The sequence below is a fragment of the Ixodes scapularis genome, unplaced genomic scaffold, assembly GCF_016920785.2.
Source record: "Ixodes scapularis isolate PalLabHiFi unplaced genomic scaffold, ASM1692078v2 PGA_scaffold3__209_contigs__length_174095766, whole genome shotgun sequence".
In the NCBI taxonomy this organism is placed as follows: domain Eukaryota; kingdom Metazoa; phylum Arthropoda; class Arachnida; order Ixodida; family Ixodidae; genus Ixodes; species Ixodes scapularis.
In genome coordinates, this window is record NW_024609868.1 from 47,923,240 (window position 1) to 47,948,305 (window position 25,066).

At 54.3% G+C, this 25,066-nt stretch overlaps 1 protein-coding gene across 1 annotated transcript in view; it reads left to right on the forward strand.

Moving 5' to 3' along the window:
- Window positions 1-24,730, forward strand: part of LOC120841970 — a 40,840-nt gene extending 16,110 nt beyond the window's left edge. The window contains exons 2-5 of the mRNA XM_040212966.1: window positions 5,031-5,101; window positions 6,028-6,105; window positions 8,145-8,180; window positions 24,599-24,730. Coding sequence (XP_040068900.1) covers window positions 5,031-5,101; window positions 6,028-6,105; window positions 8,145-8,180; window positions 24,599-24,730 — 317 coding nt within the window. The remainder of the gene's footprint in view (window positions 1-5,030; window positions 5,102-6,027; window positions 6,106-8,144; window positions 8,181-24,598) is intronic.
- Window positions 24,731-25,066: the final 336 nt, after the last annotated feature.

A 25,066-nucleotide genomic window follows, 5' to 3' on the forward strand; every position in this document is an offset into this window, starting at 1 on the left:
CGCACTCGGCCGTAGCCGAACCAGCCGAACGGCCGAACCAGCTGGACGGCTGCCGGCGCGCGTACCGACAGCGTCGCCATAGCAACCACGCCGGGAGTGTGGTTGCCAGACAGAATTCACACGATTTTTTTTTCTCGTCACTCACGTTGAGTTACTAGAAGTTAGGCGCGTATCATTATAATACATTATGCTGTAAGACGTTATTAAGGGATATGGGTACCTACCTAAGACAAATGCAGAAAAAATATTATTGAAAAATAAAATTGGCGTAATCTTTTCATATCTTGATTAAGACTAGCGTGGTCACTGGGCTAACCGATGCGCGAAATAGGAGGGCATATATACCGCTCGGGGCAGTTGTCCGATTGTATAAGTAGGTTGTATGTACTATTTGTTGTGTGTTGTGCTATTGATCAGTGCTTGTATGCGCGTGTGTATGTAGAGTGTTGTGTGAATGTCGATGTCGTGAGTGAATGTAACCGCGCGGTGGGCAGCAAAGAAACTGCTGTTTTCTTTTTTCAAATGTTTATCACTTTTTGTTTTCGTCGCTAGATGGGGGTTGTCGCCGCCCAATTTGAAAAGTGTGGCGGTTGATGATCTATAACTATTAGAGGGCTGGATGCCATTAGTCCATCCGTCGTGTTGATCGCTCCGAGTTGTTCGGTTCCGCTGGCAGCTGTGTCGCCGTGTTATGCTGCCTGATTGCAACAAAAGGAGGTTAGGCGGCTTCCCCAGCGCGTGTTCTAGGTGCTGAATGCCGCTGTTCACGCACAAACGTTCATGAGTGGATAACGCACGTAACAGAGGTGAGCACAGGCAATAGTTAATCGAGAGCCACACGGAGCGCGACTGCGATACCTCCTAGCCGCTGTCGACAGAGGGTGTCGGAGCGATTCGTTGTCAACTTGTCCACGGCAAGTGGGCGTTTTGTTCAATAAAGCCAGCCTGTCAGTGTTTTGTAAAGCTATCCCTTCTTTATAAGCGCTTCTGATGCGATGAAAATGCGACCGGCATTGAGCAGGCCGAGCGAGACTTCGGCGACAGTCTCGGCTGTTCAGTCTCCAGCGGTTTCTGCCTTACTCGTATTATTTGCGGTGTTGGCGCTTGGACATGGAGATGTTTGGAAAGTTTTTTTGCGCCTACAGATGACACCAAACGAGCGTGCGAGCCGTATGCTCTTGCTCCGGCGAGAAGCCGCGTACGGCTCGCCAGGCTCGTATCGCCTGTCGCATACTGGCCGCCATATTGTTTTTAGGGTGTTAGCAGTTAACACGATTTTCACCACCTCCGGCGGCTAACACCCTTACACGAATAAAGGCGTTAGCCAGAGGACGAGCCATTTACACGAATAAGGGTGTAAAAATTTTAAGTGTGTACGCAAGCATCTTGCGCTCGACGTCGCTCAGGCCGTCCGCCCATGCCGCCATGTTGGTCGGGAATCGGCGGGAGAGCGGGAGGGCGGCGAGCCTGGCGAGCCGGCGAGCGCTGGGGAAACGGAAGCCAGAAGAAACCAACCGGAAACCAACGCCACTCCGAATGACGTCACAGGCGAAGCTGGTGCCGCTTCAATGTTGAGTTGAGGGGTGCCAGAGATACCAATTTCTTTTATTTTTTTTAATGAAAACTAGGGCAAGCAGGAAAGAATAGTTTTCGGTCCTTCGTTTTATATGTGTCCGGGATCAATTCCCGTAATTAATTAGCCAAAGTCCCGAAATTGTTGCACCGCCCCTTTAAGCGATTGGATGGAGCGCTGTTCTCAGCTCCGCTGCTACTCCCCGCAGAAAGCGCGAGGTTTGCGGAGGGAGCCTTTCAGATGCTATCGGTAGACAAGAGGATTTAGTAATTTCTTTTTTAGATATGTGTTAAACCGGAAAGGCTGCGGAACAAATCAAAAAGTAACATACCCTTTCGTTTCTTAAAAAGAACAGTTATTAGCGTTCGCAGTTATTATACTTCGTTTCAGCTTCGGTCCGAGCGCGGCCGATGTTATGAGCCGAAGGGCCAATCAAGCAGCGAAAGAGGCACAACGTCATGGCGCGTTTTCTGCAGTTGATAGGACCAGCCGGTATTCGCCGTTTCTCTGTGCGTGCTCCTCTGCCGGCTAGTTTTATACAGCACAGAGAGCACGCCATGACGCTGCGCTTTTTGCGTTGTATGATTAGCCCTTCGGCTCATACATAACATAGGCCGCGCTCGGACCTAAGCTAAAACGAAGTATAGCGTTCACTCATGAATGAAAAAAGCGGTTGAGTCACTGATAAACCATGCCGAAGGACGTCCGCTCTAGTTCACGTGTAATATGCAAATCATTTGCCGGCTATGACGGGGGCACGGCGCGCACAAAAACGATGCCGAAATCGAAACCTACTTCCACGCTTTCTGCGGGGAGTAGCATCAGAGCTGAGAACAGCGCTCAATCTATAAGCGCTTAAAGGGACCATGAAATGATTTTAAAATCGAGTTTCATCCACCGCACGTCGTAAAAGGTGTGAAAAGAAACACAAAAACACAAAAATAGGGAGCCCAAAAAAATTTTTTGCTATAGAACTTTTAAAAGAAAACTGGACTCTTTTGCGCCTTCCTTCCTTCGCCTGTTCACTACGATGCATACGCAGAATCGGTGCACGTCAGCCGAATCCACATCGCCTATTGGGTAGGAGCCTACCTCACCAGCACCGCGATCGTAAACAATAAATAGCCGGCGAATGTTTCCTAAAAGTTTTGTTAAATAATATTCAGATCCACATTTTGTAGCATAATTAGAGATGTGTGGCGAAAATTGCCAAATTTGATAATGCTGAGAGCCAAGCGCCATCTATCGTGTGGTAAACGAAGCAACTACTGCGCGTGCGCAGTAGGGCAGGGCCGCCAGTTACTTGGGTGACGGCGACCGACGAACATTTATTTTCTTTGTTTTCCTTCCTCTCAAAACTCTGACTGACTGAACGTTTATTTTTCTACGTGTTCTTCCCGCGCGTGCCGACTTCAAGCAGCAAGAAAACAGTACTTAAAACAGACCACGACGAACAAGAACGCTGGATTCACCGACTCCGACGAAGCGTATAGGCCTAGCAGGCATTCCGACTCGGCGCTGCGTTGCTTCGTCGCAAGACCGTCTGTCTGCCTACGACCGGCTGGCGTGCTAAATGGAATATGCCCGCGCGACCCTTGTGGACCCTTCCCGTATTATAGTTTGATCACTGACCTCAATTCTTGATTAAGAGGTGAGGAGGTCAATCTCTTCCCCTTGTTTTCCGAGGCAGTGTTGACGAACACTCGTCGAAAAGGGACTCTCGTCGATTCTATCTTCTTGTTTTGTGTGATATAGAGCTGAAATAAACGCCGTATGGATTGCCTTCGTAACACGGTATGTACACTTTGTTATTGGTATGCCATTTTTATTCTGACAGACTGCACGTCACTGTCGACCCCGGTCCAACCTTTCTTTGCCGAGTGTCGCGTCAGTATCGAGTTGCAATCGTAAAAGAACGGTCCCGAAGCGCTTACCAACAGCGCGAATACAAGACTTCCATCAAGCGCGCGCGTCCGCTCCGAGTGTAAACAGGTATTTACGTGGCTCTTGCTGACACTCGTAGTTCAAACGTATCTTTTTTAACGTCGGCTCGCTCCTGCATCTCCGAGGCCGCGAAAAACGCCATCTACGTCGCTTTGCAAACGACTGACACGGGCCGGCCCTTCTGCCAACAATGACGGGGTGGTGACAAGACTCGCTGCACTTCCCAACAGGCATACCGGCGTATGGGACTAGTCCCATGCTGTCGCTGTAGCGCAACATATCTCATTGAATTTCGCTCAGCTGCGATGCGGCGATAAGAGGCGCCGATTCAGGAAATACGTCGGTGACATCAGCGCAGTAAAACCTACCGGCGCACCCCAACTCGTTGCCGCTAACACTCCCATTCTCCTACTGCCGAGAGAACTTCCGGTTCCGGAAACGGTCTACGTCACGGCTTCTTTTGCGGTCAGTTGGAGAGAATGAAAAAGTCGATATTTCAATAATTTTTTGTGTAAAAGTTAATAAACCGAGACGAAAACGGATGCCTGTTCGGCATTCAGTGAACATTGACGGTTTAATGTAAAAGTTATCTGGAAAAAGTAAAAAGGTCATTTCATGGTCCCTTTAATCTCGGCGAAGCGAGCCGCCACGGCAGCCGCGTCATGACGCTGATAGCACGCACCGGTCGACGGTCCGCCGTTCACCTTCATATTGCCTGCGGGTGCACCTGGCTCAGCAAAGTGGGTGGCAAATTCACTGTGTAACATGAGTATAAAATGGTCCCCCCACCCCCATTCCCCATCGAAATCACTTAGTCAAGGAAAAGGCTGAAATGTCTTACCTCTTTAAATAATAAAACACAAATAAAAAAATATCGGCCAACCACAACCTCCGACAGCACAAAAAAAAAAAAAAAGGCAAAGGCCACGTTGAGTTTTAAGCCTCTTAGTATCACGTACCGACCGATAGGATTGCAGCACTAGACTGTAAGAATGTGGTACAAATCACAAAGTAAGAAGCGTTTTACATAACAGGTCACGTCCTGCGGTTCTGAATCGTCATTGGCTATTGCAACAAGTGAATCTTGGATGCGAATATTTAGAAGCCCGAATTGATATTTAATACTTAACCTAATTAAAATATTTAAGTTACTAAGAGTCGGTAGCTGTTGAATATTCGAAGATAGTAACGTAATATCAAAGCGGTTGAAATAAGGTATTCAATTTGATGCAATTATTTTAGTTTATAAGGGCACTAAACTCTTCATCCTGTGTTATCCAGTGAGTTTTTCAAGCTAAGACAGTTATCTCGAGCTAATATTAGGTTGGGCCCTTCTTGACGCTTTGCTGGTAATGTTGGGCTCTTTAAAAGTAACGGTTTATTTGTGATATTAGCCAGTGGTATAATGGCGCTGGGGACGTGATGAAATTAAAATGTTCAGTCATGTAATAGAGCTGTTTTGTTTTTATGGTAATCATAACTCAAGTCGCCATTGTATTGTCTCCCCGAACAGGTGCTTGGTATAGAAATCCTAACAAAACGGAAGAAATTATGCACTGCCTACTGAAAAAGGTATCTACACCTGTAAGTACATTTAGCTATTTTGGAGCTCCTCGGTAAGCTAATAGGATACAATTAAGAATATTGCATATAATGTTCATTTTTATGTAGGAAAAAGGCCGGAAACCTCCGTTGAAAACAACGCAATACGTTTATCTTTCCTAACGGCTTTCTTGTGTGGGCTTTAGTGACCTTGCTATTGTTGACATGGCGTTTCTTCGCCTGCTTATGAATATACATACCTAAGAGACATTTACGTCGTATGTCTTGTCTAAAAAAGACGAAAGCCGTTTACAACTCCCTGTAACGCCGAATTAGAGCGCAGCTCTTGAGGAGGAGAAGGGAAGGGCACTGAGGGTCACGTGTTCTCGGGGGGGGGGGGGGGTCACGTGACCTCGGGAGGGGGGAGTCATGTGACCTCGGGGATTCACGTGACCCCCCCCCCCCCTCCCCGAGGTCACCGAAGGTACCCGAGGTCCTCCCGAAGGAACCCGAGGTTTTCCCGAGGTCCTCCCGAAGGAACCCGAGGTCCTCCCAAAGTCCTCCCGAAGGAACCTGAAGAACTTCCGAAGTCCTCCCGAAGAAACCCGAGGTCCTCCGAGGTCCTCCCGAAGGAAACCAAGGTTATTCCAAGGTCCTGCCGAAGAAGCCCGAGATCCTTCGGTAGGACCTCGGGTTCCTTCGGGAAAATTTACCCATAATGCACCGCGTGGTTACGCCTACGGCGACGGCCACGCCGCTCAAGCCGGAAACAGGCGCCTAAGAGTTGTGCTCTAGAACATATACATTGCACACATATTCAAGATGTCCTCCGTTGAATTATAGCCTTATTCTACGAACAAACCGAGTATTACAGAGAGCGCAGCCGCATAGTGTTTGTAAATTTTCCAAGAACTAGTATATTACCTGTCGGCCACCTTATGCGATATGTGTGCTTTTTCCTTGTGCAGGTGGAAGAAAAATGGACAAACTATATGGATGATAATTGTTTAACAATAACCGAACTCGTAAGCGAAATGTGCGACCTTGTAAGTTAACTTCTTTTGTAGATGTAATGCAAACGAGAATGGACTACATGACAAGTGATGTACAATCTCCTGATGTTTGAGCTAGACGTTGAAAACTACATGCCGCGACTGTGTAATTATCGTAAAAACATAATTTTCTTCTCTACGGAAAGCTTAATCTCTGGAAACCAAAAATATTATAGTCGGTTGCAAGCTAAGAAAAAATGAAAGCCGTTTACAACTCCCTGTAACGCCGAATTAGAGCGCAGCTCTTGAGGAGGAGGAGGGAAGGGTACGGGGGGGTGGGTCAAGTGACCTCGGGGGGGGGTCACGTGACCTTGTGGGAGTCACGTGACCTTGGGGCGTCACGTGACGTCGGGGGGTCACGTGACCTGGGGCCATGTGACGATGCCAATGACGTCATCAGTGACGTCACTGATGACGCCATCAGTGATGATGATGATGACAATGCGGATGCCGGTGACGTCATCAGTGACGTCACTGATGACGTCATCAGTGGCTATGGCATCAACGGGGGGTCACGTGACCTGGGTAACCATCGTGACCCTCGTGAGGGTAACCCTAGTAACCCTCGTGAAAGCAACTCTCGTGACCCTCGTGAGGGTAACTCTCGTGACCCTCGTGAGGGTAACTCTCATAACCCTCGTGACCCTCGTGAGGGTAACCCTCGTGAAGGTAACCCTTTTGAGGGTAACTAACCCTCGTAACCCTCGTGAGGGTTACGAGGGTAAGTAACCCTCGTGAGGGTAACCCTCGTGAAGGTAACCCTTTTGAGGGTAACTAACCCTCGTAACCCTCACGAGGGTTACGAGGGTTAGTAACCCTCGTGAGGGTAACCCTCGTGAAGGTAACCCTTTTGAGGGTAACGAACCCTCGTAACCCTCGTGAGGGTTACGAGGGTAAGTAACCCTCGTGGCCCTCGTGATCCTCGTGAGGGTAACCCTCATGAGATTAACCCTCGTAACCCTCGTAACCCTCACGAGGGTTACGAGGGTTGCAGTTACGCCGACGCCGACGGCGACGCCGACGCCGACGCCGACGCCGCTCAAGCCGGGAACGGGCCCCTAAGAGCTGCGCTCTAAAAACCGGAAATGCCTCCCAGAGGAAAATGTAATCCTACGCCGAGAAACGCCAGCCAATCGTTTTCATGACGTCACGATTCCGTGGACCAATCGCGTTCTTTTTGAAAAAAAAAAAGCTCAACATGGCTGCTGGCCTTAGCAACGCGACGCTAGTTTCTCGGGACAATTATTCTGCTTTCTTGCACCGTGTTTTACGTGCCCGAGGTTACGCCGCGAAATCTTAATGGTATCGGCTTGCGTTTGCAACAGTTTTTGCGCGACAACGTGAGAATCCAGCGACGCTATCGCCAACGAAAAGTTCGAAGCGGGCGCGAGGCTTAGCGCTGCTGAGAGGTATGTTAGACGGTATGTTAGACAGTATCTTGGACAGAAAATGAATTTGAAAGACGGTACATTGTACATGACTTTCTTTCTTTACTAAACAGCAGTTTCGTTGACAAAAACGTATTCTAACTTATTTAAATGTCCTGAATGAATTAAATAAATATTGTAGTAGTTTAAGACACGTTTCCTGGAGGAAGAAAAAGCAACGTTGCTAGCGAACTACTTTCTCGACGGCGGAGGCACTTCAGATGGGCGCAATGCGCTTGTGGGTGGAGCTAAAAGATTGTTCTCAGGTTGCATCCGACTATAGTTCTGTCCGCAAATATTGACTAAGTTTTGGAAAACGCGAAAACTTAAGTGTTTTACGTTGAAACGGTTCTATTAGATGTTTTTATTCAAACAAGCGTACACATTGGATGAAGACAGGCTGGTTTACAATTGTGAGGCTTTTTTTAAACACGTTTTGCGCTGATGGATAGGCCCATAAGACAACTTTTACGATCAACAGTCATTCTCGTTATCACAGCAAGTATGGAGCTTGCCGACGTATCCTGACAAAATTAGTAGCCGTTGTTTTATGCGTGGTCATCCTCTAACTTCCTCCTAATTATCATTTTTATTGTTACTGCACAGAGATCAATAATGCACAGCAGCTACTTCAACTATGGGGTAAGTTTACATCGCAACTCCCGCAGCACTGGAGATAAATTTGCAACTTGTTGTGATAATCTAAGCGAAAAATAAGCGCAGCAAACTACATTAGGCTGCCATATTCATATGACTTTACAACGTCGTTGCTCGAATTTGAGCGTTACCAAGTAGCACAAGAGGTGGGACCAACGTGGGGCCACGTGAGCAAGGGGGGCTCGGTAGCCCATAGAAAATCCACGTCGGTCCTACGTGGGCGAAGCGTTGGTATGCGCAATATGGGTGCCCAGGCAGTGCCACGGTGTATCCCCCCTCGAATATCCGAGGGTAAATTTGGGCACAGCATGGACATGCCCAACTTGGGCTGACTATGCAATACCCCCGGGGGTCCCACCTTGGCCGTGAGAGGGCCAAGTTGCGGTGAAGTAAGCTCCATGGTTGCAAAACGCGGGCATGCCCAACTTGGACTGCCATGTAAAACCCCCGTGGGTCCCACCTCAACTTCACGGGCTGCCAGAGACAATGATGTGGGCTGAGCGCGGGCGTGCCCGAGTTGGCCTGCCCATGGGAGACCCCCGTGGGTCCCACCTCGCCTCAGCGGGGACCAAGTTTACGAAGATGGGGCTCCATGGCGGCAAAGCGTGGGCACGCCCAAATTGGGCAGCCAGTATGAAACTTCCGTGGGACTCACCTCGGCTGTACGGGGGCTAAAGGTAATGATGTGTGCTAAACGGCGGCTAAGCATGGGCGGGCTCGACTTGGACTGCCCATGTAAAACCCCTGTGTGCCCCACCTCGGCTCTGCGGCGGTCAAGTTTACGGAAATGGGGACTTTATGGCGGCGAAGCATGGGCATGCCCGATTTGGGCTGCCATTATAAAACTCCCGTGGGACCCACCTTGGCTCTAAGGGGGCCAAAGGCAATGACGTGGGCTCCACGGTGGCTATGCCTGGGCGCGCCCGAGTAGGACAGACCATGTAAAATCCCCGTGGGTCACACCTCAGCTCTGCAGAAGCCAGGTTCACGATGATGGGGGCTTCATGGTGGCAAAGCGTGGGCATGCCCTACTTAGGCTGCCAGAATATAAAATTTCCGTGGGACCCACCTCGGCTGTACAGGGGCTAAAGGCAATTGTATGGGCTGAACGGCGGCTAAGCATGGGCGGGCCCGACTTGGGCTGCCCATTTAAAACCCCCGTGCGTCCTCCTAGGCTCTGCGTTGGCCATGTTAGCGATAGGGCGAGCTCCACAGTGGCAAAGCGTGTGCATGCCCGACTAAGGCTCCCTAACTAAAACCACCGTGGGTCCCTCCTCTGCGGGGGCCAAGTTAGCAAATGTGTGGGCTCCAAGGCGGCAAAGCGTGGACATGCCCAATTTGGACTACCCAAAAATTCCTTTCTGCTAATATTGAGAATATCTACTCCACGTTCTGGAAATTCAACATAGGAGATCGGCTTAATTTTGATACCGAATCACCGAGGATTGTAATGCTAAGCATGGGCAAGTTATTTTAGGCTTCTAAACGTTATTACTAACTGACAAATCAGTGGTGTGATTGTTGAGAAGGCCGTTTTACGTGGGGTGCAATTTTTTACTTTGAGTATTGAATTTGACGGTGAATTCAAAACACGCTCGTGAGAATGTCATATCTCTTCTAAAATTTGGTGTCTGTAGACGGCTCAAGCTGGCTACATATCCAGATTAAAGTCACTGGATCCTGGGAAAGTAACGCCAAGCTCCGCGTGTGGTCGCCATCTTGGTCCATAAAATGAGCAATTTCTCTTTGACCCCTCCGTTCTTGGTGAGCCTATCTAGATTCGCTGGTGACGGGTAGCTTTATTGAGTCGTTTTTTGTATACCGAGATTTTGCTAACCACACACCGGCGAAACAGGCGTACACGTTCGTACCACCACCAGATGCTGTGTCGGTGCTTGGAGGCACTGAAAAATAAGTTTACTGTCTTGAAATGCGCAAGAGGAACAATATAATTGTAAGAGATCCATGGAGATGGGCCTGATTAATAAGTTGATCGCATACGAAGTGCCAAAGACTCTTATATTGAAGAGGAACGCTTTCAGTACGATGATGCTCCATGGTGATCTTGGCGCGACAGGTTTAGAACGACCCCCTGAAAGCTTCGAAGATTTAAATGGACCAAGATGGCGATTTCCATGGCAACGTAGGCCGTTTCGTCTACGTTGTCAGCGGTGCCATGACACCCGCATCGCCGGCCCAGCCTACGAAGGCATGTACGTTCGATGTTTCCTGCCCGCCCGGCGCGTCGGTGGATTCCATCTTCGACGCGGCGGCGGCAATTGTCGGCACTGCCGAATTGTTCTCCGTGCAGCATCTGGGAGGCAGCAACTTTCAGATGTCTGTTACATCGTCATCGGCCATGAGCCGAATCGTCAACGCCGGGGCTCTGACCATCGGCGGAACAAGCGTCCCCATCGTCCCGGTAGGCCCGCAAGTAACGTCCATTACGTGCCTCTACCTACCGATTTATGTGAGAAACGAAGCCCTCGCCGCCGCCCTGTCGCTTTACGGGAAGGTTCTGGATATTCGCTTCGGCGTCTACCAGGACCACCCCAACCTCCGGACGGGTACCCGCTACATTCGAATGGAGATGAAGGAGTCTACCCCGGTGCCGAACTTCCTCCGCGTCTCCGGTCATCGGGCCACCTTCGACTACCGCGGTCTCAAGAGAGTCTGCCGACGCTGCCAGCAGGAGGGCCACCTCAAGGCGGCCTGTAACGTGCCCTATTGTGCCCGCTGCGCCGCCTTCGGCCACGACACCGTCGGCTGCGCGGCCGGCTGCGGACGCTGCGGAGCGGCCCACGCCACGGTGGACTGCACCCAGCGTCGCAGCTACTCGGCCGTGGCCGGCTACGGCCAGGACGACTTCCCGGCCTTGACTCCGGCGTCCCAGACTCCGAAGTCCCAGGGCAGGCCTCCTACCACCCCTAATCCCCCTCCTGCGGCGACGGCCGCCACCCAAGGGTCCGGCGACACGCCTGCCCCCGCCGAGCCCCCAGTGACGACCCCGTCCGAGCTCGCCCCGACATCGCAACAGTCGAAGCCGGCAAGCGCCACCGACGCGAATTCGAACGCGTCACAGGACGGCGCCGAGGCCGCGCTTTCGAATGTGGTCCACACCGCATCTGTGCACGCGCCCACTCCTACCAGTCCCGGCTCAGAGGAAGTACTGGTGAAGGAGGAACGCCCGCGAACGCCAGAACTCTGCCCCAGCCCGCTTCCCAGCTGGAGCGACATTACGGAGGACTCTGCCTCATCGTTCGACGACCGCCTCGTCATCGACGAGGTTGCCCACGACAAAGACAGTGCTCTGCCGCGCGGCCGAGATCGTCGCCGCGGCACCTCCGAGGAACTCCGAAAAACCTGCAGCCGCAGTCGCAGCCCGCATGGCGGTGCCGAAGACGGGAAGCGAGATCTTTCCAGCAGCGGCGAATCAGGGTCCCCAGGATCCACTCCAACATCGGCAGCGGCTCCCAAGCGGTTGCGGAAGGACCTCGTCGCGCTGTCTGACAGCTCGTGCATCACATCCGATACATCCACGGACTAGCAGTGAACACAACGACCCCCCCCCCCCCCCCCATCCATCCCCTTTTCGCGCACCTGCGAGTCATCACCCTGAACGTTCAGGGCTTCCGCAGCGTGACAAAACAGATCGAGGTCATCCAGTTCGCCCGAACCGCCCGTTGCGACCTCCTGTTCCTGCAAGAAACGAACTTCCACAGGCAGCGCGACGTGGACATCTTCAAGCAGCGATATGGGGTGGATTGTTTCTTTTCATACGCCACTACACGGAGCTCGGGGGTGGGGGTCATTATCTTTAACCGCTCGCTCCTCCGTCTCAGCGCGTGCTGCTTTGACCCCGACGGGCGGTACATCGCTTTTGATTTCTTCGTAGACGGCACGCGCTTTCGTGCTGTGGGCGTGTACGCTCCAGCCCAACGTTCGCAATCCCCGGCTTTTTTCAAGAGCCTGGACGTCCATCTGCTCGACGCTCGCCACTGCCTGCTCCTCGGCGACTTCAACTGCGTCGTCGATTCCCGGCGCGATGTCAGGGGCCCAGGCTACGGACGCACCACGTGGAACGCCGGCGAGCTGATACGCCTGATGCGACACTTCGACCTAGTGGACTGCTGGACTCTGCTCCATGGCACCGCTTTCGAGCATACCTGGCAACGAGGAAACTCGAGCAGTCGCCTGGACAGGTGTTACATCTCCGAGTTTCTGAGCCCCTCTGTCACCACCTGCTGCGCAGTGAACTTCCCTCCCTCCACTACGTACATCTCCGACCACCGTCCGGTACTCGTAGAGCTCCGATTCAGCAGCAAAGCCAGTTCTCAACGCACCTGGCGTCTCGACACCCGACTGCTGCGAGACAAAACAAGCCGCGACTGCCTGAGAGAAGTTTTGCGCCGGTCCCTCCGTGGAGCGGCACCAGACCCCTTGACCTTTGACCGGCTTCAAGACAGCTGGCGGGTGGCGTGCGTGGCGGAGGGTCGTGCACTGCGTCGGCGGCACGCCGAGCAGCTCCGAGACACCTCTCTGCGAATTCGGATCGTGCGACGGGGCGGCGCGGGGACCCCGCTAATGCGGGGCTACCTGCAGCAGCTCCTCGACCGTTACCAGCGACAGCTACGACTTTGTACCAACGCAGCCACAGCCTACCACGGACGGGTCGGGCCCTCGGCTCACCCAGAGGTGCTGCGCTACGCCCACCGCACCGAAGTGCGGGAGCGACGCGTCCCTTCAGTGCCGACAACCCCAGGCGCGCCAGCAACACCAGGCCAACCATCGGTCTCCGGTTTCAGCGCCCACTTCCGGGCCCTGGCAACCACCGAATCGGCGGTGGACCGTGCGACCCTCGTGGCGCACCCCTTCCTACGCGATCTCCCGCAAGTTCCCGAAGACCTAGCCGCAGACCTGCACGAGCCCCCCAACCCCGAAGAGGTGCTCCTTGCCCTGTCAAGAATGAAAACTGGGTCCGCGCCGGGCCCAGATGGGTTTCCCGCCGAATTCTACCGTACCTTCTGGGACGTGCTGGGCAACTATATCTGTGCCGTGCTCCGGGAATTTTTCACGGAGCACCGCCTTCCAGAGTCGTTCCGCCGAGGCAGAATCATTCTTCTGCCTAAGGAGGGAGGAGACCCCAACGACCCGGGCGCGTGGCGTCCCATCACGCTACTCAACGCAAGCTACAAGCTGCTAGCGTCGATCATCACGCAGCGCCTCCACGGCTTGCTCCCGTACGTGGTGACACCCCACCAGACGTGCTCGATCGTCGGCCGCAGCATTCAGACCCTAACATCCCTGACGAGGGACATGGTGCAATACACGAACGCTCGGCAAGCCAGAGGCCTGATCGCCTCCCTCGACCAAGCGAAGGCTTTCGACCGGGTGGAGCACCCGTTCCTCCTGGCCGTGCTCACCGCTTTCCCCCTGAAGGGGTTCGACTCTTCGAGATGCTCTACAGTGACATGAAGAGCGACCTCTATATAAACGGCGGTGTGACGGCCAGCTTCCCCGTCACCCGGGGGGTCCGCCAGGGTTGCCCACTCTCGCCGCTGCTCTTCGTCCTTACCCTGGAGCCCTTCCTAGCCAACGTCGAAAGGACCCCCCAGGTCCGCGGACTCTCCCTGCCCGGAAACGGCGAGGTGAAGGTGTCGGCATACGCCGACGACATTACACTGTACCTGCGGGACACCGACGACCTCGGAGCGGCTCTCCGGATCTTCGAGACCTACGGTTCTCTCTCCGGAGCGAGGTTGAATGAGCAGAAGAGCGCGGTGCTGTGGGTTAACCGACCGCCTGACCCCTCTTCACCGATCCCGGCAAAAACTTCGGTCACGATCCTTGGTGTCACTTACCGCTCGTCAGGAGTCTCGGCGGACATGTGGACGCGCCTGGCGCGCGACATCGGGGAGAAAGTGGACTCTGCTCGCACCTACGCCCTTCCCCTGGCCGAGCGCAGGTACCTAGCCTACTCTGTCTTCTGTGGACGCCTCTGGTATCTGGCGCAAACGGCGCTCCCGACCTCACGTTTCATTCGACCGGTGAAAAGCGCGCTCTACAGCTTCTTCTGGTCAGAGAAGACGGAGCTGGTCACTCGGCCGGTTGTCTGCCTCCCGCGCGAGCGTGGAGGGTGGGGCTTTCCCAGTGTTGACATCGCACCCGCAGTACTCCAACTCAAGACCATGCTGAAGATATTGCGCGATGAGCACGGCCCAGCCCGATCCCTCGCGCTCTACTTCGTGGGGCACTCCCGGCGAGAACTGGGAGTCGAGTCGCCGAGCTCACCCGGCCCCTGTGCCGAAACCCCGCCGTCTGACTACCGAAGGGCAATACAGCTCTTCAAACGTCTCAAAGAGCGGGCACCCCAGCTGGACGTAGTGGAGACACCGACGGCTCGTCTCACAGAGGTCCTCCTGGAGCCGCAGATTTCGGCAACGCAGGTGGAGCTCGGAGACTCTTTCTCCTGGTCCCGCCTCACTTCGTCGTATCTCCCGGGGCACCTACGGGACTTCGAATGGCAGCACGGTTGGGGCGTCCTCCCCAGCGGAGACCGCTTGCTCCGCTGGGGCGTGTCGCGCACGGACGAGTGCCCTAACTGTGGGAATCGCGAAACGAATGTGCACGCGGTGAAGGAGTGCGTTGTGGCGCGGACGTTCTGGCGCGTCATCCGCACCAGCTTCCGCGGTTTGGGCGTAGGACTTTACCTGCTGCGCGGGAGATGCCCTCCGGGCGTCTTCGTCCGTCTCCTCCTCGCCGCGGCCGAGTACGTGCTGTGGAGGAACCGGTGCTGCGCGGTGAGACAGGCGCGTCGATCGCGTGCTCTTTGGCCCCTCCTGTGGCGGCTCCGGCGGGAGCTCGTGGGACACCTCGAGGAGCAACTGTTTTTCCTCGGAGAACAAGAGTTCCTCAGGCGCTGGTCCTGCCGGTACCTGAGCGTTCGCGACTCGCGGATTGAACTCCGCTTCAGGTACCTGGACAACCTCTAGGTCCCTGAGTTCAGAGCGGTGCCGTTGGGGGCGCGGGCGTGGGTGTGCGGCTCTGGGATGACGCTTCGGCCGCGTGAGTGATCGCGCGGACGGGGACACCTCGGGGTGTGCGCCTTCGAACTTGTGCGTGTGGCTCCGCGGCAAAGACCCGCCAACTGTACAGACACTGGTTCGCGCATATATATGTACACAGTGTTCTTAACCTCTGCGCGTCTCTTACAAAATCCTGTCCACAGTGTTGCAAATAAATTTTCTAATTAGGCCGTTTCGTCTACGTTGTCAGCGGCGCCATGACACCCGCATCGCCGGCCCAGCCTACGAAGGCATGTACGTTCGATGTTTCCTGCCCGCCCGGCGCGTCGGTGGATTCTATCTTCGACGCGGCGGCGGCCATTGTCGGCACTGCCGAATTGTTCTCCGTGCAGCATCTGGGAGGCAGCAACTTTCAGATGTCTGTTACATCGTCATCGGCCATGAGCCGAATCGTCAACGCCGGGGCTCTGACCATCGGCGGAACAAGCGTCCCCATCGTCCCGGTAGGCCCGCAAGTAACGTCGATTACGTGCCTGTACCTACCGATTTATGTCAGAAACGAAGCCCTCGCCGCCGCCCTGTCGCTTTACGGGAAGGTTCTGGATATTCGCTTCGGCGTCTACCAGGACCACCCCAACCTCCGGACGGGTACCCGCTACATCCGAATGGAGATGAAGGAGTCTACCCCGGTGCCGAACTTCCTCCGCGTCTCCGGTCATCGGGCCACCTTCGACTACCGCGGTCTCAAGAGAGTCTGCCGACGCTGCCAGCAGGAGGGTCACCTGAAGGCGGCCTGTAACGTGCCCTACTGTGCCCGCTGCGCCGCCTTCGGCCACGACACCGTCGGCTGCGCGGCCGGCTGCGGACGCTGCGGAGCGGCCCACGCCACGGTGGACTGCACCCAGCGTCGCAGCTACTCAGCCGTGGCCGGCTGCGGCCAGGACGACTTCCCGGCCTTGACTCCGGCGTCCCAGACTCCGAAGTCCCAGGGCAGGCCTCCTACCACCCCTACTCCCCCTCCTGCGGCGACGGCCGCCACCCAAGGGTCCGGTGACACGCCTGCCCCCGCCGAGCCCCCAGTGACGACCCCGTCCGAGCTCGCCCCGACATCGCAACAGTCGAAGTCGGCAAGCGCCACCGACGCGAATTCGAACGCGCCACAGGACGCCGCCGAGGCCGCGCTTTCGAATGCGGTCCAGACAGCATCTGTGCACGCGCCCACTCCTACCAGTCCCGGCTCAGAGGAAGTACTGGTGAAGGAGGAACCCCCGCGAACGCCGGAACTCTGCCCCAGCCCGCTTCCCAGCTGGAGCGACATCACGGAGGACTCTGCCTCATCGTCGGACGACCGCCTCGTCATCGACGAGGTTGCCCACGACAAAGACAGCGCTCTGCCGCGCGGCCGAGATCGTCGCCGCGGCACCTCCGAGGAACTCCGAAAAACCTGCAGCCGCAGTCGCAGCCCGCATGGCGGTGGCGAAGACGGGAAGCGAGATCTTTCCAGCAGTGGCGAATCAGGGTCCCTAGGATCCACTCCAGCATCGGCAGCGGCTCCCAAGCGGTTGCGGAAGGACCTCGTCGCGCTGTCTGAAAACTCGTGCATCACATCCGATACATCCACGGACTAGCAGTGAACACAACGACCCCCCCCCCCCCCCCCCCCTCCATCCCCTTTTCGCGCAACTGCGAGTCATCACCCTGAACGTTCAGGGCTTCCGCAGCGTGACAAAACAGATCGAGGTCATCCAGTTCGCCCGAACCGCCCGTTGCGACCTCCTGTTCCTGCAAGAAACGAACTTCCACAGGCAGCGCGACGTGGACCTCTTCAAGCAGCGATATGGGGTGGATTGTTTCTTTTCATACTCCACTACACGGAGCTCGGGGGTGGGGGTCATTATCTTTAACCGCTCGCTCCTCCGTCTCAGCGCGTGCTGCTTTGACCCCGACGGGCGGTACATCGCTTTTGATTTCTTCGTGGACGGCACGCGCTTTCGTGCTGTGGGCGTGTACGCTCCAGCCCAGCGTTCGCAATCCCCGGCTTTCTTCAAGAGCCTGGACGTCCATCTGCTCGACGCTCGCCACTGCCTGCTCCTCGGCGACTTCAACTGCGTCGTCGATTCCCGGCGCGATGTCAGGGGCCCAGGCTACGGACGCACCACGTGGAACGCCGGCGAGCTGATACGCCTGATGCGACACTTCGACCTAGTGGACTGCTCTACTCTGCTCCATGGCACCGCTTTCGAGCATACCTGGCAACGAGGAAACTCGAGCAGTCGCCTGGACAGGTGTTACATCTCCGAGTTTCTGAGCCCCTCTGTCACCGCCTGCTGCGCAATGAACTTCCCTCCCTCCACTACGTACATCTCCGACCACCGTCCGGTACTCGTAGAGCTCCGCTTCAGCAGCAAAGCCAGTTCTCAACGCACCTGGCGTCTCGACACCCGACTGCTGCGAGACAAAACAAGCCGTGACTGCCTGAGAGAAGCCTTGCGCCGGTCCCTCCATGGAGCGGCACCAGACCCCTTGACCTTTGACCGGCTTCAAGACAGCTGGCGGGTGGCGTGCGTGGCGGAGGGTCGTGCACTGCGTCGGCGTCACGCCGAGCAGCTCCGAGACACCTCTCTGCGAATTCGGATCGTGCGACGGGGCGGCGCGGGGACTCCGCTAATGCGGGGCTACCTGCAGCAGCTCCTCGACCGTTACCAGCGACAGCTACGACTTTGTACCAACGCAGCCACAGCCTACCACGGACGGATCGGGCCCTCGGCTCACCCCGAGGTGCTGCGCTACGCCCACCGCACCGAAGTGCGGGAGCGACGCGTCCCTTCAGTGCCGACAACCCCAGGCGCGCCAGCAACACCAGGCCAACCGTCGGTCTCCGGTTTCAGCGCCCACTTCCGGGCCCTGGCAACCACCGAATCGGCGGTGGACCGTGCGACCCTCGTGGCGCACCCCTTCCTGCGCGATCTCCCGCAAGTTCCCGAAGACCTAGCCGCACACCTGCACGAGCCCCCCAACCCCGAAGAGGTGCTCCTTGCCCTGACAAGAATGAAAACTGGGTCCGCGCCGGGCCCAGATGGGTTTCCCGCCGAATTCTACCGTACCTTCTGGGACGTGCTGGGCAACTATATCTGTGCCGTGCTCTGGGAATTTTTCACGGAGCACCGCCTTCCAGAGTCGTTCCGCCGAGGCAGAATCATTCTTCTGCCTAAGGAGGGAGGAGACCCCAAAGACCCGGGCGCGTGGCGTCCCATCACGCTACTCAACGCAAGCTACAAGCTGCTAGCGTCGATCATCATGCAGCGCCTCCACGGCATGCTCCCGGACGTGGTGACACCCCACCAAACGTGCTCGATCGTCGGCCGCAGCATTCAGACCCTGACATCCCTGACGAGGGACGTGGTGCAGTACACGAACGCTCGCCAAGCCAGAGGCCTGATCGCCTCCCTCGACCAGGCGAAAGCTTTCGACCGGGTGGAGCACCCGTTCCTCCTGGCCGTGCTCACCGCTTTCGGTATTCCCCCTGAAGGGGTTCGACTCTTCGAGACGCTCTACAGTGACATGAAGAGCGACCTCTATCTAAACGGCGGTGTGACGGCCAGCTTCCCCGTCACCCGGGGGGTCCGCCAGGGTTGCCCGCTCTCGCCGCTGCTCTTCGTCCTTACCCTGGAGCCCTTCCTAGCCAACGTCGAAAGGACCCCCCAGGTCCGCGGACTCTCCCTGCCCGGAAACGGCGAGGTGAAGGTGTCGGCATACGCCGACGACATTACACTGTACCTGCGGGACACCGACGACCTCGGAGCGGCTCTCCGGATCTTCGAGACCTACGGGTCTCTCTCCGGAGCGAGGCTGAATGAGCAGAAGAGCGCGGTGCTGTGGGTTAACCGACCGCCTGACCCCTCTTCACCGATCCCGGCAAAGACTTCGGTCACGATCCTTGGTGTCACCTACCGCTCGTCAGGAGTCTCGGCGGACATGTGGACGCGCCTGGCGCGCGACATCGGGGAGAAAGTGGACTCTGCTCGCACATACGCCCTTCCACTGGCCGAGCGCAGGTACCTAGCCTACTCTGTCTTCTGTGGACGCCTCTGGTATCTGGCGCAAACGGCGCTCCCGACCTCACGTTTCATTCGACCGGTGAAAAGCGCGCTCTACAGCTTCTTCTGGTCAGAGAAGACGGAGCTGGTCACTCGGCCGGTTGTCTGCCTCCCGCGCGAGCGTGGAGGGTGGGGCTTCCCCTGTGTCGACATCGCACCCGCAGTACTCCAACTCAAGACCATGCTGAAGATATTGCGCGATGAGCACGGCGCAGCGCGATCCTTCGCGCTCTACTTCGTGGGGCACTCCCGCCGAGAACTGGGAGTCGAGTCGCCGAGCTCACCGGGCCCCTGTGCCGAAACCCCGCCGCCTGACTACCGAAGAGCAATCCAGCTCTTCAAACGTCTCAAAGAGCGGGCACCCCAGCTGGACGTAGTGGAGACACCGACGGCTCGTCTCACCGAGGTCCTCCTGGAGCCGCAGATTTCGGCAACGCAGGTGGAGCTCGGAGACTCTTTCTCCTGGTCCCGCCTCACTTCTTCGTATCTCCCGGGGCACCTACGGGACTTCGAATGGCAGCACGGCTGGGGCGTCCTTCCCAGCGGAGACCGCTTGCTCCGCTGGGGCGTGTCGCGCACGGACGAGTGCCCTAACTGTGGGAATCGCGAAACGAATGTGCACGCGGTGAAGGAGTGCGTTGTGGCGCGGACGTTCTGGCGCGTCATCCGCACCAGCTTCCACGGTTTGGGCGTAGGACTTTATCTGCTGCGCGGGAGATGCCCTCCGGGCGTCTTCGTCCGTCTCCTCCTCGCCGCGGCCGAGTACGTGCTGTGGAGGAACCGGTGCTGCGCGGTGAGACAGGCGCGTCGATCGCGTGCTCTTTGGCCCCTCCTGTGGCGGCTCCGGCGGGAGCTCGTAGGACACCTCGAGGAGCAACTGTTTTTCCTCGGAGAACAGGAGTTCCTCAGGCGCTGGTCCTGCCGGTACCTGAGCGTTCGCGACTCGCGGATTGAACTCCGCTTCAGGTACCTGGACAACCTCTAGGCCCCTGAGTTCAGAGCGGTGCCGTTGGGGGCGCGGGCGCGGGTGTGCGGCTCCGGGGTGACGCTCCGGCCGCGCGAGTGATCGCGCGGACGGGGACACCTCGGGGTGTGCGCCTTCGAACGTGTGCGTGTGGCTCCGCGGCAAAGACCCGCCAACTGTACAGACACTGGTTCGCGCATATATATGTGTACACAGTGTTCTTAACCTCTGCGCGTCTCATACAAAATCCTGTCCACAGTGTTGCAAATAAATTTTCTAATTAGGCCGATTAGCCAATCGCCTTGCGAGGTTTTGGTCGTCTGTATGTTAGTATCCGTTTGTGTCCGGCTAGCAGGTAGGGAAGGCAATGGCGCTACTTTCCCAGGATCCAGTGACTTTAATCCAGATTACCTGTCCAACAGGCGTTTACATGGAAATGTGCACAGCATTTTTTTGTTTTTTTCTAGTTCCTACACTTGAAATGTCGAATTATTTGTGGCCTTGTTCAAGTTTTAGAGGCCCGTTACTCTCAAGTTTTGAGCAGCGTTCCAGGCGAGGAGATGGAATATTTTGGCTCGCGTTTCGAACGTCCGCCATTACGCTTCCTTACTACAGTTTTTTCGAACTCCGCTTCATTATACGTGCCATCATTGCCGAGGCTACAAGGGCGAGCTCCAAGCTTTCAGTGTGTGAGTCAAGCGCGCGCGGTCTTGCAGTGCATGCGAGTATCGTTCAGGGGGACGTGCCTTTGCAAGCTTCGGCTTCGCTATCACGTAAAGTGAAGCCTCTACCTCGTGGAGTGAAACACACGTGCTCGCAGAAGCTATGAAAGAAAGCAATACAAATATCAAAGCTAAAGGAACGTTTAATGGGACGCCGTGGCCTCAAGCTGCATTTTTTTTAACGTTTTGTTATTGCACGTTTAGAGATGCCGAGATATGCTTGTATTTGAACATGGCATGTGCAAAATCGAACGTTACAGCGCCACGTAGATGGTGCAGTGAGCATAACATGGTCGCGTCTTGAGGACGCGCTCGCGCCACCTGCCCCAGAGCAACGAGTGTAATATTTCCAATAGGCTTACGCGGAATGTGAGGCATGCTCAATTTGGTATGCGCTGCAATACCCTACACCGTAACGAAAATATGAAATAACCTCGAAAGAAATGAGATTCCCGGGGCGGCCTCACGTGGACTGCCCACGTAGGCCCATTATGGCCCCCACGAGCGGTGCTGCCCACAGGTCCTCTGTGGACCCCACGAGAAGTGCCCATGTGGGCTGCCCAAGTAAGTCCCTTGTGGGTCCCCCGGTGCGGCTCAGGTGAACTGCCCAAGCCGGCCCCACTTGGGCCCGACTTGCAAAACCGACGTGGGACCCACGTGGGCTGCCCAAGTGGGACCCACGTCGGCCCCCTTTTAGAGCCAACCTTGTGCTAGGTCCCTTGACAGAAGCCTAGGTAGGCTGCCCAAGTAGACCCCCCATGGGTACCACGAGGGCAACCCATGTGGGCTGCCCCAGTTGGGCAGCCCACATGGGTCCGCCTCGTGCAATTATTATATCGAGCGTTTGGAGATCGAATCGGTATCTGTCAAGCGTTCGAACGCCCATTAAAATATCAAACGTGTCAAAGCATCCACGGCTGAGCTGGCAAGCTTGCTCTCGTAGTGGAGTAAACAAAGTAACTTGCCGTAAATAAGACTGTTATCGGGGAAGCTCAGAAGTTGAGGAATTTTGGAAAAGTTCTATATTGACGGCGGTTTTACAGGTGAAAGCAAACGCGCAGCAAAGCATTCAAGCTTGTCGTCTGCTAAACCCAACTCATCGAAACCGCCGCCAGCTCCGCGGTAGCTCTAGCTAATTCCTGTCTCATAAGGCTGCACTACCTTTTTTCGGCCAGCGGAGTCACTCTTATGTTTAGCCACAAAACGTTTATCTATAAAAACTGTGAGGGCTGTCAGTTTTAATGTTTGTGCACAAGCTATTTGACAGGCTTCTCGAAAAGAAGCCAGAAAGGTTCTGTGCCGACAACCGCTTAGAAACAGGGGAAGCGGCACTTTTCCCTCGTATTCCCCTGTCCCTTGCATTATAAAGGTTGAGAGTGACAGCCCTTAGAGTTCTTATAAATAAATGTTTTGTGGTCAAGAGTGGCACCACCGGCAGCCATCGCTTGGTGTCAACTGATTGCTGCCGGTGGTGCCACTCGGCCTGCAGAAAGACAAGCCTCGATCTCGATCCAGCCTACCACAATAGTGAACGGTAGTTACAGGCAGCGACAACTCCGGGAACTGCATGACTGCACGTATCGGTTCAGGCGGAGTCACGCGAGGGCCTGTGGTGCCATCTGAGAGTGCTATTTCGTAGTAGTTCTATAAATCAACTATCATGTTTTGATTCTTCGCTAAAGGGCGGCGCTGTTATCCTATTTCGTTTAAAGCCCCTGTATACGGAAAAGTAGCGACATCCTTTGAAGAATGCCGCCTGCTATCTTGGAGCAATCCAGGCGGCGCTACCGTCGACGCGCGAGCGCGAAAGAGCAAAAGATAGCAATAAAAGTGTGCATGAGGGACGAGAAGGGAGAAGGAATGCCTATTCTGTCGGAGTGCAGTGCATGCTATGAGCTCATGCCGCCAATCAAATAACGCCGACAGTGCAACGTCACGGCTTTCATTGCCTTTCTTTGAGCACATTCTTCGCGGCTGGCAGACCGTGACAGTGCGTTTTTGGCCTATGTCCATGTACTTCCGTGTCTTCAAGCCTTTGACTGCGCTCTGACTCAAGTATAGGAAGGCCGTCTGCTATCTTGGAGCGTTCCAGGCGGCGCTACAGTCGACGCACGGGTGCGAAAAAGCAAAACATAAAGATAAAAGGTGTGCGCGTCAGAGGAGGAGGGGGAAGATGTCGCTACCTTTCTTATTGAGGGGCCTTAATTTCGTTTGGTTTTGGGGGGACACGAGCGGTCCGGGTTTATAAGTTTCCCGACTGAGTGTTTTAGTAACGTCGGGATGCAATATATAGCAGCTACCTCTGAGCATGCGCTGTGATGTATACCTATAGTTGGCTTGCAGCGCCCCACGTTGAATGGTGCGCATTCTTTTTTCTGGGACTGAAACGGCGTATCCAGTCCGGCCGTGACTGCAGACTACGTCGAAATGCAATGCTGCAGAGAAGCACCGCAAAATACAGTGCAGTTTTTTTTTTTTTATTTCGTCTGGCAATTTTTTGTTTTAATAGCCGCCTAGATTTCATGGGATAGTTTGAGATGGGCCAGCTAACTACTGGTAACCAGTTCAAATAATAATAAAAAGTCGGTCGAAGGCTGCGTTCTTTAATATGCGTTTTGAAAAAAATAAATACGATTCAATAACACCAGCATCTGCCTTTATTGTTTGGTCTTATTTGCAGAATATTTAAAAAAATAGAGATGCTTAAATAGAGACAAAATAGTGACTTCACCCTGCGCCGTGCCCCTACCTTTTGTAGTTTGTCTACCGGGTGTCCCCAATAGCGGCCAGGCTCTTTAAATCGACCGCGAAAATCGGTTTCTTAACCTATCGCGTTCCGATATTGTACAGTGTTGGCCACAGGTGGTAAATTTTTTCTATAAAATTTGCAAAGAGTGAGGTTAACTGTGGAAAAAAAGAAAAAAAAAAAGAAGAAAAAGACTTCACTCTTATGAAAACGCAGCGAAGCCACCGGTCTTCAAACCATAAGGCACCCTATGGCTTCAAGACCAGTCAGTGGCTTCACTGCGTTTTCATAAAAGTTAAGCCTTTTCTTCTTTTACTTTTTCCTCAGGTAAGCTCACTCTTTGCGAATTTTATAGAAAAGATGCACCTTCTGGTGGCCAACGCTGTACAATATCGGAACGCGAGAGGTTAAGAAACCGATTTTTGCGGTCGATGTAAAGAGGCTGGCCGCTGTTTGAGACACAAGGTAGTTCCAGGCTTCTATTCTCAATTTAGACAAATCATCCATTCGAAAGTTTATAATTAAATCTGTCAGTCGTAACAAGCTGTTCGAAGTATATACGTACCTAATGAAAAGAAGTCATCATAAAAATCTAGAAATTGCTTGCCAATTTTCGTATTTATGAAAAAAAGTAACAATGACGGGGTAATAATTTTTAACCGCGCACTTAACGGGACAACCAAGAGGTGTACGCACAAACTGAGTTATTATTGTGTAAAACAAATTCGTGGGTTAAATAGAAAAATTTAAATAAAAAAAGGCAACTGCATGTGTAATTTTATTCGCTAATCCGCATCGGTAAAGTTACAATGTTACGCTAGTCATACTAAAAAAGAAATTGTTTTCTAGACAGAGAGTTTGACAAAAAAATACAACGACGAAGCACAAAATGCTGGTATAGCATGCACAGCAGACATAACCGGATGGACCATCCAACCCCCACCCATGACTGCACCTTCCCGAGGGCGAGGTCCACGCTGAATATTGATCGTTCAGATGAACGAAGGAAGGACACGGCTCTGCAATCCCTTCACATTTCTCCCTAAGCATGCAAAGGATATGAGTGTTTTCTTCTCGAAATCTATAAACGAATAAAAATAAAATTACAAACACGAGTTTTTTAGTTGCTCCCAATTACTTCTGAACACTTTTAAAGCATGAATAGCTTCAAATAATTAATTTATTTAGAGTACTAAGGACTAAGGGGCAATCTGAAACTTTGTTGTTGTCTTTGTTTTCTTCCACTGTCGTCAGCGATAACCTCCTATTTTCGACTTCGATGGAGTTTCTAATCCGAAATCTTCATATATGCTTTTT